We start from the raw sequence: 13,948 nt of genomic DNA, 5'->3' as shown, positions 1-13,948 counted from the left end.
CTTCCACCCGTTACCAAGTATATATGTGTATTAAGATAACCAAGATAATATTGTGATATCCCAACAATAAACATGTTCCAACAAGGAACGATCTCCAATCTTCACCTGCAACTAGCAACGCTATAAGAGGGGCTGAGCAAAGCGGTAAGCTACCCAAACAACGGTTTGCTAGGACAAGGTGTGTTAGAGGTTTGACATGGCAATGTGGGAGGCATGATAAGTAAGTGGTAGGTATCGTAGCATAGGCATAGCAAAAGAGCGAGCATCTAGCAAGCAAAGATAGAAGTGATTTCGAGGGTATGGTCATCTTGCTTGCAAAGTTCTCAGAGTTGCCTTGATCCTCGTAGGCGTACTCAGCGGGCTTCTCGTTCACGTACTCGTCTCCCGGCTCTACCCAAGCAAGAACAACAAACAAAGGGAACACAATCAACCACGTGCAATGCTCAAGCAACATGGTGCAAACATGGTATGATATGCGGGATGCGATATGTGATGCATACGCATGATTTGCAAAGGAATGATTGTACCTGGCCTCAACTTGAAAATCCAAGAGTGCCACTGGAAAGTTGAGTTGATTTCGGTTGAAATCGATATAAAGATCACCGGAATCGTATGCACGGTTTGGAAATGGCAAGCAAAACAAATATGGCACCGGTCTGCGACAATCAGCACGAGACCATCTAGATGCATCAAGAGCAACATGCTACAGCACTCCAACATGACAACAAAATATATGGCAGGGATCCACTCATGATGCTTGACAAAAGATGAACACTGAGCTACGGCTAATTCACTCATTAACAGGTTCAAACAATCATGGCAAAAGTGCAAAAGATAACAGGTTTCAGACTTAGTGAAATTAACAGCATGTCAGGAATTTATCATCAGGAAGCAATGTTTAGAGCATTATAACTACATGCTACAGGAACATATCATGGCAAAGCAAGGCATGGCATGAAGCTACTCTAAGCATATAACAAAAGTCCCTTAGTGACCATGAGCCAAAAGGGATCAGAAAATACAATTGCAAGCATGTGAACATAGCAAAAACATAAACAGATTCATACTTAGTGAAAAACTGGAGCATGCAAAACAGATTAACAAGTAGGCATGTTTACGAGCTCGATGCACTCACTACGAGGCATTGCATGTCAATCTAAGCATACACCTAGCAAATAGGCATGGCATAGAAGCTATACATGGCAAGAACAACAACATAGCATGCACAGATCAACAACAACAAGCTTGGCAAATTGCAAAACATGTTATCAATCTGCCAGGAACATTTTATAGCAAAAGTAGAGCTCGATTGACTCAAGCTAGGATGCTCCATAATTGCAAACAAAGACATGGATGGATAGAGCACAACATTATCTACAAAACATCCTTACTGATCATGCTCAAAAGAGGCACGGATCACTAGGAAACAACATGAACATATGGCATAAAAATAATGACAGGGCAAGGACTTAGTGAAATTCAAGTCCCTGAAATCAGCATCATTGAGTAAGCTACTTTGCATGCTTGTGCTAGTCACCACAAAGATCACAAAAATACATGGCATACACCCCTGTAAAGATGGCATGGCATTCTTCAAAACACATGTATAGCTCAGGATCATAGCATGCACACATTAATCATGGCAAAAATGACAAAAGTGCATTTGCTGAAACAGATCTGAAACTATCATCACATAGCCCTCTTCCAACAGCATTTCGGGCATCAAGATGAGCTCAAATGAAAATGGTGCAATGAGATGAAATGATGTACTCGTCGAGGCGAACATTTTGATCTGCTACACGCACAAATCGGAGCAACGATTGCAGAGTTATGACATGTCAAAGAATGCAAAAATGCTAGGGTTTAGGGACAAAAAAGTCAACCGAGGGGGAAATCTCAGATCTGGATCCGGCGTGGGGTACTGTAGCAGCGGAGCTCGAGGATCGCCGGAAATGGAGCCGCGGTGGCCAGAGTCAAGGAGGGAGCGCCAGATCCGGTGCGGGAAGGTCGCGGGCGAGTCCCTGCGGCGGCCGGCGAGACGATGGGCGGCGAGGCGGCGGAGGAACGGCGTCGGCGGCGAGGCGGCGTCAGCGGCGAGGCGGCAGGCAGCTCAACGGCGGCCGGAGAAGGAGAGGCGGCGGAGCCGGCGAGCTCGGGCGGCGCGCGAGGGAGACAGGCGGCAGCGTCGGGCGCGGGGGCGCGGCCCGGTTGCGCGGCGAGGAGGGCTGGCCTCGGGCCCGGCGGGCTTCGGCGTGGGGGCGGACGGCGTCGCCATGTGGCGCGAGCTGATTCGCCGCGGGCGGCGACGGCGGCTTTGTCCGGCCGGAACGGACGTGTCCGGCGCGGCGCGGGGAATTTTAGGGTTAGGGGGAGAGGAGACCCGGGATTTTAGTGGAGGGACCTATTTATAGAGGTAGGAGGAGCTAGGAGACTCCAAATTGAGCATGGTTTGCAGCCACGCGATCATGGTCGAACGCTCTAGATGATGGAGGAGGTTTAGGTGGGTTTTGGGACACTTTGGAAGGGTATTGGGCTGCAACACACACGAGTCCTTTTCGGTCCCTCGGTTAACCGTTGGAGTATCAAACAAAGTCTAAATGGTACGAAACTTGACAGGCGGTCTACTGGTTGTAAAACAAGGCCGCATGACAAGTATCGGTCCAATCCGAAAACGTTTAACACACGCACACGAAAAGAGGTAGAAAGGGACACCGGAGGACATAGGAGCGCTGGAATGCAAAACGGACAACGGGGAAAATGCTCGAATGCATGAGACGAACACGTATGCAAATGCAATGCACAAGATGGCATGATATGAGATGCATGACAAAGACAAAACACACGGAGACAAAAAAACCCGACAACGAGGAAATAACATAACTTAGTGCCGAAAATGGTAAGAGTTGGAATACAAATAGGGTAAATTACATCCGGGGTGTTACAGATGCCTCGAGAAGGAAACGACGTCAGAGACGCCGCCATCGTCCGCCAAGACCGTAGTCAGGCGTGATTTTCACCGGAAGCCGTGTCATCCTGATCTCGTGGCTGGCTAGAACCGCGCGGAGTCTCGCCATGAAGACGTATGCCGCTACTGGTACTCCGGTAGAGATCCTCCATACCCTCATCGGTCCCTCCATGCACCGCCGGCCGGCCAAGACCACGCCGCGGTGGATCTGGACGGGACGCCAGATCCGCGGCCGCCGCGACCCATCTTCAGGCAGAGCCATCCACCGGTTCATCCATGGAGTGCTTCCACCATCCATGCACGAAGGAAAGCCCATCGCTGTCCTGGACCGCTGCCCGCCGCCGCACAGGCTAGGGGCGCCGCCCTGCCTGCTGCCCACGGGCGCACCACAAGAGACGCCCCTGCCGCCTCAAAGGTATCCCGCTGCAGATCCGCCCGCCCTAGCGCCTTGCCATCGGGCCCGCCGCCACCGCGGACCTCGCCGGTGGCAGCGATGGCAGGAGGATGGCCGAGGGAGGCTGGCGGCGCTAGATTTTTTGGCCCCCTGGCGTCGCCCAGGGAGGCGACGCGAGGGGGTACGAGGGGGTCCTCCTATACATTGTGCTAAATCTGAAAGGCCAAAATCCCTACCTCGCATGCTGATATTCCACTACCACGCAATGGAGAAAATAGGATTAAGTGTCGTCTTTCAGATGCTTAGTATGGCATTGGTGTTAGAGTGCGTAATGGGCCTAATGGTCTGGGCTGGAGGGAGGGCGCGAGAGGGCCGGCCGGGGGCCTTTTGCCCACGGCCGGACAAGATGGAAGGGATTTCCTTCTTAATTCTTGCTTGATTAGATTGATACATCTCCTCTCTTTATATAGAGTGGTTTACTTGACTCCCAAGCAAGGCTTACTTGACCCCTAAGCAGACGACCCATATCTTTAATTAACCCTAAGACTAACGGGCTATACCACCAGCCCAGGCCATTAGGCCCATTACGTACTCTAACAATTGGACTTCAGACCAAGGTATTGCTGCGCTAGGTTTTGCCGTAGCCTTTTTCTTGATGTTGATGACCATCAAACATTTTTGTCTCCATCATAGTAGTGTTCGTGTTAGCATTTGCGCGCTCCCAATTTGTCAAAAGGTTTAGAAAAACATCATAGAAGGCCAGACTCATTGCCAACCTGTTGTATCAAGAGGGGTTGAGGGGGATCAAACTTTTCCTGTCTCCTGTATATGTGTGTGTTTGCGGGGGGGGGGGGGGGGGCTACGTCTCAGACCCTAGTTGGCGGCTTGCATGTTAGAGATACGACAGGCAAAAGAAACGACGAAGATCAAATCAACACAGAAGGGACACAAGATTTTAACGTGGAAAACCTCTTCAATGTGAAGAGAAAAAAACCACGGACGGGCGCCAGCTAGCGAAACTTCACTATACTGGGAGAGGTTACAAACTTCGGGGATTTAGAAAAACAAACTTATCTCGTGTGGCGGCTTACAAAAGATATATAGTACGATGAACTTATCCGCTATGTCCCAAGCCTCCTAGCGACGGACCTCTGCTCCAGAAGTTAGCATTTATACTTTATATGAATTTGGATCACAACTTAACATGACATGTCCTCTTCTAGGTCATGGCCATGGGCCTGGCCCACATGGGTTTAAGTGAGAATGGGCAAGCCCATAATGGTTCAACACAACCTGATGCTATCCCTGAGAATGTATGTTTGACAGGACCTGAATGTTGGTGTTAACCATTGTTGTTTAGTTTCTTATCATGTTTCATTTCCGAGTCTTGCATGTAGATGAAGCTGCGGCATGTGCACACTTATAAATGTGGTCACATGTACACATTGCAAAGCTTGTTAGTCGTGTTTAGAGGTGTCAGCTTGGTGTTGTGCATGTATGATACCAGGCCCGGCCCATAGGCCGGGCAAACGGGGCGCCCGCCCTGGGGCCCCGAGAGGCAGGGGCCCCAGTCCAGGTAGTGGTAAGTATCATAATCTGCCTTAGCCCAATGAAAATACACGGAAAAAAAGAAGGCCCAAGGAACAGCCCATCAGGCAAGCCGCACAAAGGAAATCAAGGACCAGCGACTCCTCTGCTCACCCAAACCACACACTCCAAGAACGGCGCCGCCACTCCCGTGCCTCTTCGCTTCCAACGTCGCGGCCGGCCTTTAATGGAAAGCTACGGCGTGAACTCATTCCCCAACCAGCACTCCTTCCTCTCTCAACGCTTGGCTTGCTCCCCAACTGGACTTTGGAGAGACCTAGATGGTACATGCATGTTCTCTTGTTCTTCTTTCTTTCTAATCTTGTTCCTCAATTCAAAGATTGATTGACAAATATCTCTGCGTTCCGGCAAAGACGATTCCAGATCGTACATCCATTAAATCTGCATGTGTCTTGTTCTGCTTTTCATTGGATCCAAATGTGAGAGAGTCTTCAGGAAGGAGATTAGGAGAAGGGAGAAAATTTAGGCAATTCAGGCGTGTCTTTTTGTTCGTGTTGACTGCTATGGTGTACGGATAAGCCACCTACAACATCCACATGAATCGGTTTCCAGGTGCTTTTGATCCCTGTAGTAACATGTTTTGACATCATAGTTAGTTTATAAACATGAAATACTCAGCGTGCTTTGCTTTACTATGACTTATGCAGGATAGTTATTCTTTGAGTAAACAATTTTGGAGTGAAGAGCATGGTAGATCGGGGATGATCCAGAAACAAATGTAAGTTCAGGCAATAGTTTTATTTCTCATGGAAACACAAATGTTTTACTCCCTCTGTAAACTAATATAAGAGCGTTTAGATCACTACTTTAGTATTCTAAACGCTCTTATATTAGTTTACGGAGGGAGTATGTTGCAACCAGTTTTGACAAGGCTATTTGTTTTGCCAAAAAGAAAGATGTGTCCACTGACAATTAGGAAATTGATCTTTTCTGGCGCTATATTGTTTCATTAATATCATGATAGATAAATAGTAGTATTCTCAGTCTTAGAGTCCAAGATCAACAATATATGCTATGTACTCTATATTTACTTTGCTTCCGAAGAACAACTTAGCTTTTGTTTGTCAAGAAGGGCCCCTTGTTCTTATCTTGCCCCTGGGCCCCATATATCTGTGGGTCGGCCCTGCATGTATGGCACCAAGTATGCGTGTGAGTCTGCATCCAAGAGTTAGTTAGTTGCAAGCCTGGATAGTAGAAGGAGTGAATCACACGTACATGCATGGATAGAGTTTGTTGGTAGATTGGCTTAGAAGTGATCTTAGTAATCAGTCCTTATCTCCAAGACGTGGGGAGATCGGCCGAGTCGTGTGGCCAAGTCATGGGATTACTAGTGGCAGTTTGTACCGGCTAGTGGAGCTAGTCGTGGTGTGACTGGCTTGTGTACGTGCACTACTAATAGGCCGTGTAACAAATTCATTTGCTTAAGAGAAAGAGAGTCAAAAAAGGCACAAGTTGTGCGGTGCCAAAACTCTTGTGTGCTCTTCTTTTATCTTGTGTGCATGAGTTTATCTCCTACCTTGGGCAGAGATTACACTGAAATGGTGTTATAACACACATTAGGTGAATTTAATGTGATTTTACAATATATGCTCAGTACTAGATTCAGGGAATTTGGCAAAGATACTATTTGCCATCAGTCAGCTCTTTGCCGTCCACCGTCAGCTAGCGGACGGCAAAGAGATGGATGGGGTCCAGTGGACGACACTGCTGTAGTGGCCGTCCACCTTCTTTGCCGTCTACGACCGACGGCAAAGGGGTCTTTCCCATCCGCTGGCAAAAAGCAGACGGCAAATCAGCTCTTTGCCCGTGTTTACAGGGCCGGGCAGGTTTGCCATCCGCGGCTGACGGCAAAGAGGTTTGCCGTCCGCTTTCTGGTCCTTTGCCGTTTGTCGTCGCAGACGGCAAAACAGCTGATTCCTGTAGTGGCTGCTGATGAATATTTTTGCTCAGAAAGAACAATGGAGGCACTAAACTTTAATTAGGTTGACAAACCTAAGGCGCAACATGTTAGAGTCAATCAAATTCTTCTTCAGACTATTTTGAGAAGCACATCAAAATCAAGTAAGCACATGTCCTTGTCATAAGGTTCAATATACTATATACTAAACCCTTTGGAGTTCTTCTTCGAACAACATTCAGAACATCAATACTGATGTAATCATCAATGCGCTTGCTACACTATTCAGTAGCACCGATGGCATAACTTCTTAAACCAATGTGAACAAGGTCTTCAACTTTAATCCAAAGATAGTGATAAAATGCTTACTTTGGTGCATATAGTTGGACATGGCAGCTTAAATGCTTGACAACACGTTCTTCAAAACATTATTATTAACTACTTTGGAGCATTCTATATAAATTATTACCAATTGCTGCTCACTGTTAGATGATTAAGATAATGAACAAGCCATATCCCAGCAACAAGAGAGAATTATCTTTTGGCAGAAAAGTCTTAATGTGATAAATGGTTATATATCTATTGGGAAATTTAGTGTGTAATAGGTTTGAGTAAATAGATCAACTACATGCATAGTTTTTGAGGGATGCTATATATGCATAGCACCTTTATGATTGAGTCTGCTGAGATATAGATATACCTCTTTCACAAGAGTTGAGTTGTAGAGATAATGGTTGATAGTTCATCGCGGAATGATCAAAATAGGTATTCTTTTGGAGTGGAAACATTTAGCTTAACCTTGACTTCTTTTTACATAAGAGGTAACAAGTATGGATGGCTGGAGGTCCAAGTGATTCGGAAAAAAAACTGAAGTTTAAGAGAAATGGGTATTTGTTCCATAACTAGAGCCAATTAAATGATTGGCACTAAAAATTCAAGCCTTCAACCAAACATGTAGCGATAAATGTCACAACCACTCGCGCTAACTCTTGTAATATGAGTAGGGTTCAACCTCTTACATATACACTAGAGTTCAACCTCTTACATATACAAGTAGTTTCCTCGTTGTTACCTTCACAGGAATTGTAAATTCAGTGCCAACACTATTGCTCCAACACATTGGCAGAGACAATGGAAAAATGTGTTACGAATGATAGGCAACGGGAACACGGAGTGTTATGCATATCTTCTACACAACTTGTAGTTCAGGTCATTTTGTCATTGTGTTGTACAAATATCACAAAATGTATACTATTTATGCCTTTCTTTTAGGTGCGGCGCACGGCCATGAAGAAGGGTTGGAGCTGTTCTTGAGTCCATTGTATGTTCTACATAGGTTTACCTAGTGATTGCGCTCTTCCCGTGTGAGCCTTAGTGCTTTGCTCCCGAGGTTTGACAAGACCTTGTATTGGTGACCATGTTTGATGTTTCCTTTGCTTTTTAGCTGGATCACAGTCGTCCCAATTCCCAAATGAGCTTGCCAACTATAGGTTATTCTCAATCTGAGGCCAAAACTAGTAATGAATGCTAGCCGTAGCACGATACGCTAGTACAACAATGATCTAAGAGCATGTCTAACAGAGCCCTCAAAACTCAACCTTCAAAACCAGTTTGAGGGCTGAGAAAATGTCGTTTTGAAGGCCGAAAATCCCCGGCGCAGATCAGTGCCCTCAAACCAACCCTCAAAATCTCTGTCTCGTCGTCCTCTTCGTCTGCACGGAGGGAATCGAGCCGAGACGCTCGGGAGCGAGGGAATCGTCTCTGTCTTCATCAACGTCGTGCGCTGCTCACCGCTGGAATTCGTCGCTGTTTGTCGACGTGGGTGCCCGCCCGCCACTGATTTTTGCCGACGTGGGTGGCCGCCACCATCTCCGCGTTTAGATTACTAAAATAGTGATGTAAACTAATATAAGAGCGTTTAGATTACTAAAATAGTGATGTAAATGCTCTTATATTAGCTTATGGAGGGAGCACTTCGTATTTGTATAGGACTTGTCTTGATGGCGTATGGTGTGATGCCAGTTGTGTGGAGTTCTTGGTCGGAGCGTGCGGGTCGCGCCAGGCGTTTGGTGGTGGCATTTCTCCTCTCTGTGATGCTGCCATGGGAGCCCAAGGGGGAGGCTACCCGAAGAATAAGCCTTTTGGTCCTCAGATCTGCAGGGAGAGGTCCTGGCCTTGCTGCTCTCTTCACACTGCCTTGGTGGAGGAAGATGGGACGCAGAGGAGGCTCAATCCGTCTCCAGCGGAGCTGCAACAGCAGTTCAGTCCTGGAGCTGGAGCTCATCAGCGCGTGCGTGCGTGATGGGCCGACAGCGCGCATCGTCGGTCCCTTCCCTTTGGGGGTGTCACTTCTTATCTCAACATTTTGACATCAAAAGAAATGCAGACAAAAGATGTGCTTATATGCTTCTAAAATATTCTTCTACAGATAAGACATGGGTTTGACTTGCCTGAACGAAATCAGTTTACTGAGCACAACATTTTGGTGATCCTTTGGTAACAAAAAAACATGCTATCTTTCACTGGTATGTGTGATACGTTAATAGGTAACCCGCGTCCTCTTATATCCTGTGCTACAGCTGAAAGGTTGAACGCCCTATCTCAAATGCTGATCTTCCACTGGTGGAGAACATAGGATGAAATGCCGTCTTTCAGGCGCTCAACAGCGAGTCGGACTTCGGACCAAGGTACTGCTGCCAGATCTCGCCCGAGCCTTTTTCTTGGTGCTGACGGCCATCTTCAGCGCAAACATTCTTGGGTCCGTCATAGTAGAGAATGTCTGTGTTAGTGTCTGCGCGCTTCCAGTTGGTAGGGAGCTTTAGATAATCGTTATAGAAGGCCAGAGTCATTGCCAACATAACGCTGTCCCTGAAAATGGATGTTTGGCAGGAACGGGAATGGTGTTATCATATACCTAGGTGAATAAGTATGATTTTATAATACATGCTCACGATGGGTATTTTTGCCCAGAACAGAATCTGAGTCACTGACCTTTGATTAGCTAGGTTGACAGCCTTGGTCCAAAAGGCGATAGAGTCAATGAGATTCCTCTTTATATTACGTGGCTCCACCAGAAGCACATCAAAATCAAGGAAGCACGTGTCCTTGTCAAAAGTTACAGTATGATGTAGCAAACCTCTTGGAGCTGTTCTTTGCACAGCATTCAGAACATCCATACTGATGTAATCTCCAAGGCACTTGCTACAATCTTCAGAGGCACCCACCGCATAACTGCCCAAATCAATGCGAACAAGGTCTTCAATTTTGCCCTGGGCACGTAAGAGCAACATTTCACATAAGGTAACCCGAAGATACTGAGAAAATGCATACTTTGCTATATACTTGGACGTGACAGGTTATGCCTTTTGTGTTTAATAACTGGATATTCGTGCTCAAAATCTTCCATGGAGCTATGCCTAATTTATCAAAGAACTCACAACCCTGGCAATATGACCGCTCGCTATCATCATAAGTTAAATTGTTAAGAGAGCAAACAAGCCATATGACCAGCAACATAAAAAAACTATCTTCTGGCAGAATTTTTTAATGGGACAAATGGCTATCTCTCGGGCAGTCCCATAATAAGCTGAGTAAATAGATCAGATATATGCATAGTACCTTTATGATTGAGTCTGCTGAGATATAAACATATCTCGTTCGTGAGAGAGCCCTTGCAATAACGATTGGTGACAGTTCATTGGGGAATGACACAAAAAAGTTTCCTTCTGGAGTGGCAAGATTTAGCTTATCCTTGATTTTCTTCTGGCTGAAGGTAACAAGTATGAGGACGCGAGAATTCCAACGATACGTGACCATTTTAATTTGTGCGCTCACCTAGTAACAGTAATATTTGAATCAGGTAGCACTGCTTTTATCTTGTAGTAGGGCACTTGATCATTGCCTCCTTCAGGTATCAAGAAATTGAAGGATACATGATGCGGATCACTGTAAAAAAAAGTAAAAGAAACATGTTGGTTACATAGAACACTAAAAAAATACGTAAAGCCACAATTACGTCATTAATTCTGTTCTATACCGTAGTATTGCAATGAGCAGAGGTAAAACTATCCAATACCAAAGGGGTGGTTTATCACTTTATGTTTTGCAGTCACCATTGTCCATGGAAATGTGAAATAATCATGAATCTTATGATGCAGGATGACATTTTTCTACAGCAGGTACCATAAAGTTCTGGTAGTTAAAGGCTCTCTGTTATCGTGTTAATTTCCTCACAGCAAAATTACTGAAATAAACATAAAACGGAGAAACAGAACCTTGAGCTGGACAGGGTGGAGTTTGTCAGCACAGCGAGAGTACGAAGATCCAGACAGCTTATCGAAGAGTAGACATCTACAGTTTTAACCTCATGGGACAGATCCTGCGGGCAAAATAAAATATAGAGCTTATTTTGGTAATTCGGAATAACTTGTAATCGAAACCGTTGTCAGTGCAAATCAATCCCAACTCTGAGGAGACACTCTATAAAGTACAGTAAACCACCAGGCAGGAATTCCAATTTAACCCTGCACTACTACTACTAGTATCAAGTTTAGTTTTGATCCTACATTTGGACTTCCTATACTGTAAATTTCAAGCACCCACGAGATGGAGGCCAAATCGCATCCACCCAATTTCCCCATCCGTGAAAGAAGTGCATTTATCATGAGTAAAACAGTTAGAAAAATCATGAAAATGGGAATCCCAATTATACGAATTGCATGCTAGTGATGCCCTAGTGAATCGGGGTGAAATATGGAGAAATCAATAGGCAGGCAGGGAATATCGCTCCGCCCACTCAAGTCCAAGAGCGCAAATCGTAGGCAGCGGGGGAGCCGGGAGCGAGACGGGCGGGCCCGGCGAAACGCGGCGGCGGCGGCGGCAGTACCTGGGGGTGGCGCGAGGAGTCGAAGGGGACCCAGGTGCGGGAGGGGTCGGCGGGGTGGCGGAAGTGGGTGGCCGGCAGGAACTGGAGGCCCCCGAGCACGAGGACGGCGGCGAGGGCCAGCATCTGCATCCCGGGCCACGCCCGCGGCGCCGGCTCGACGTCGCAGTGGATGACGCGCTGCCCGCCCGGAGGCTGCCCCTCGCCCCTCGCGCTCGCGGCGGCCGCCGCCGCGGGCCGGCGCTGGAGGCCGTCCATGGAAGAGCCGGGCGGTGGGGGCGGTGGTGGGAACGGGTGTGGAAACGGGCGGCTCGAGCTTCGAAGTCTTCGTCGCCGGGCGTGGGTTTGTTAGTAGACGGGCCGGGGCTCTGGTTTTGCTCTGGCCTTTTGGATCTTGCGGGCGATCGGGCGGTCCGATTTATGTGCCATCTCAGGAAAGCCTGTACCAACGGCCTTGTCCTCAGCAAATGATTTTTATTGAGTTCCATAGATAAGGTTGGGTTTCCCACAAGAAATTCTAGAGCAAACCCTTTGAATTTGAATTGTGGTTTTGCTATGTGTCACAATTTGCCCTTCCTCCTCCTTCTTTTCGCCTCTAGTTGTGTGAGGCGGAGCTCACCGGCTAAGTCGGCCAAGGAGATGACAATGGCAGCGCGTGAGCTCGAAAATGAGATCTCACTAGAGTGCGATGGTGACTTGAAAGGAGTGACCTGAAGTTTACGAAAAATCAGACACATGTGCTATATATAACCAGCTCAACTAAACATTCACACAATAAATGACATAACTGTGTGTGTGCCAATTCTCAGTACATGGATGGAGTTATAAATAGGTTCTTCATCGCTACCTTTTTCTCTAGAATTGTAGTTGTATGCGTGAATGCTGTCGCTCGGACACATCAATAGGGAAGTGGTAATGTATTAGGAATGGTAGGCAACGGGAGCGCCGGCAATAGTATGATCGAAGAGTGCCGTGTGCACAAAGTGGTGTGCATATCAATAGGAATTTTTCATACAATCGTGCTATTAGCAACATCCAAATTGGAGTTCAGAAATCTCACGGGATGATAGAAATTTCCTTAAGAGTAAGACGAGAGTAGTACTAAGATCTGGAACATTGGGCAGGCAAAAATCCTATGTGGCCACAGGAAGTGCATGTGGGTCACCTAGAGTTTGCCCACTGAGCTGGGTCATTTACTCTACAATCATTCCTAGTGCATTGTTGCGTAGGATTGGCCACAGATATGCTTCACTGACCTAACGCATGACCGTCAAGGTTTTTATTTCAGCATGCACATGCCGCAAGGAGCATTCAATCAATCTTGCTCAAGACATGTTGTACAAATTACATCAATGCCCTCTTTTTCAAAAGCTAGAATCAAACCATTTTATATATGAAAAACCATGCATTAAATTCATGCGTCGTTGAAATGCACTGAAAAGCTCCCCAATCTTAAAAAGAAGCCAGCTTATATGATATCTTTGCGAAAAACAATATGACTTTAAAGCAGACAAAGTGTCTCAAACTTGATTGTAGAAGAAAAACCTGGCTTCCGAGTTTAGAGTATATCCACTTATGGATAAAGTAATATAAATATGTTTGTTCTTTATTTGCCCCGGCAGGAGAAGAAACAAATTAACCATTTAGAGAAATCTCCCTCAAAAATGCCAAATGGGCCAAATAGCTAGTTTTAGTAACCTAGCTAGGACACTGGACATGCATGCATGTTACTTTGCTTACCTTTTGGAATATTTTTAGTTGAAATTTAGGGTCTCCTTAGTTAGTAGGATTCTGGAATTAGAAATATGCAAAATACCAACTAGGAAAGAAATGCATGCACAACATGGAGTATTGGAAAAATATATTTATTTATTTTGCAAATTTAGATGTTGGTCCACATGAATAGAGAAAAACTTTGATGTCACATAGTCAGATTAAAATCAATCCACATGATAAAATATAGTTAGGATGTTATTTTGACATTAAGGATGTCGTTTTTGTACTTTGTGCATACGTATTCTATAAAGTCGTACATGTTATTTAAATCTCATGAGTCTTTTTCATTTGAAATCGGGATCAAGAGAAACATCCTCCATTTTTCATTTGCTGCATTCCTTTGAACTAGATGCATGAATAGTGCCATGGTATGCTTTTTCCCCCTATTCATATTTTCTTCTGGTTTTGGTGTGAACCAAAGCTATC

General features: G+C 45.9%; 1 protein-coding gene and 1 long non-coding RNA gene across 2 annotated transcripts; one reads left to right on the top strand and one right to left on the bottom strand.

Moving 5' to 3' along the window:
- Positions 1–5,074: 5,074 nt before the first annotated feature.
- LOC123105226 (uncharacterized) lies at positions 5,075–11,738 on the top strand. The gene is made up of 4 exons (XR_006450733.1): positions 5,075–5,230; positions 5,331–5,519; positions 5,615–5,685; positions 11,022–11,738. It is a non-coding gene; the product is annotated as an uncharacterized lncRNA (long non-coding RNA).
- LOC123105225 (uncharacterized) lies at positions 9,236–12,124 on the bottom strand. Its single transcript, XM_044527249.1, has 6 exons — positions 11,750–12,124; positions 11,139–11,242; positions 10,699–10,809; positions 10,483–10,630; positions 9,856–10,133; positions 9,236–9,732 (listed from the first exon to the last, which is right to left on the bottom strand). Exons 1-6 carry the CDS (start codon positions 12,002–12,004, stop codon positions 9,516–9,518), a joined length of 1,113 nt encoding a protein of 370 aa, XP_044383184.1. The 5' UTR covers positions 12,005–12,124; the 3' UTR covers positions 9,236–9,515.
- Between the last annotated feature and the right edge of the window lie 1,824 nt (positions 12,125–13,948).

The sequence above is a fragment of the Triticum aestivum genome, chromosome 5A, assembly GCF_018294505.1.
Source record: "Triticum aestivum cultivar Chinese Spring chromosome 5A, IWGSC CS RefSeq v2.1, whole genome shotgun sequence".
NCBI lineage: Eukaryota > Viridiplantae > Streptophyta > Magnoliopsida > Poales > Poaceae > Triticum > Triticum aestivum.
This window is presented reverse-complemented; position numbering and strand designations above follow the sequence as displayed.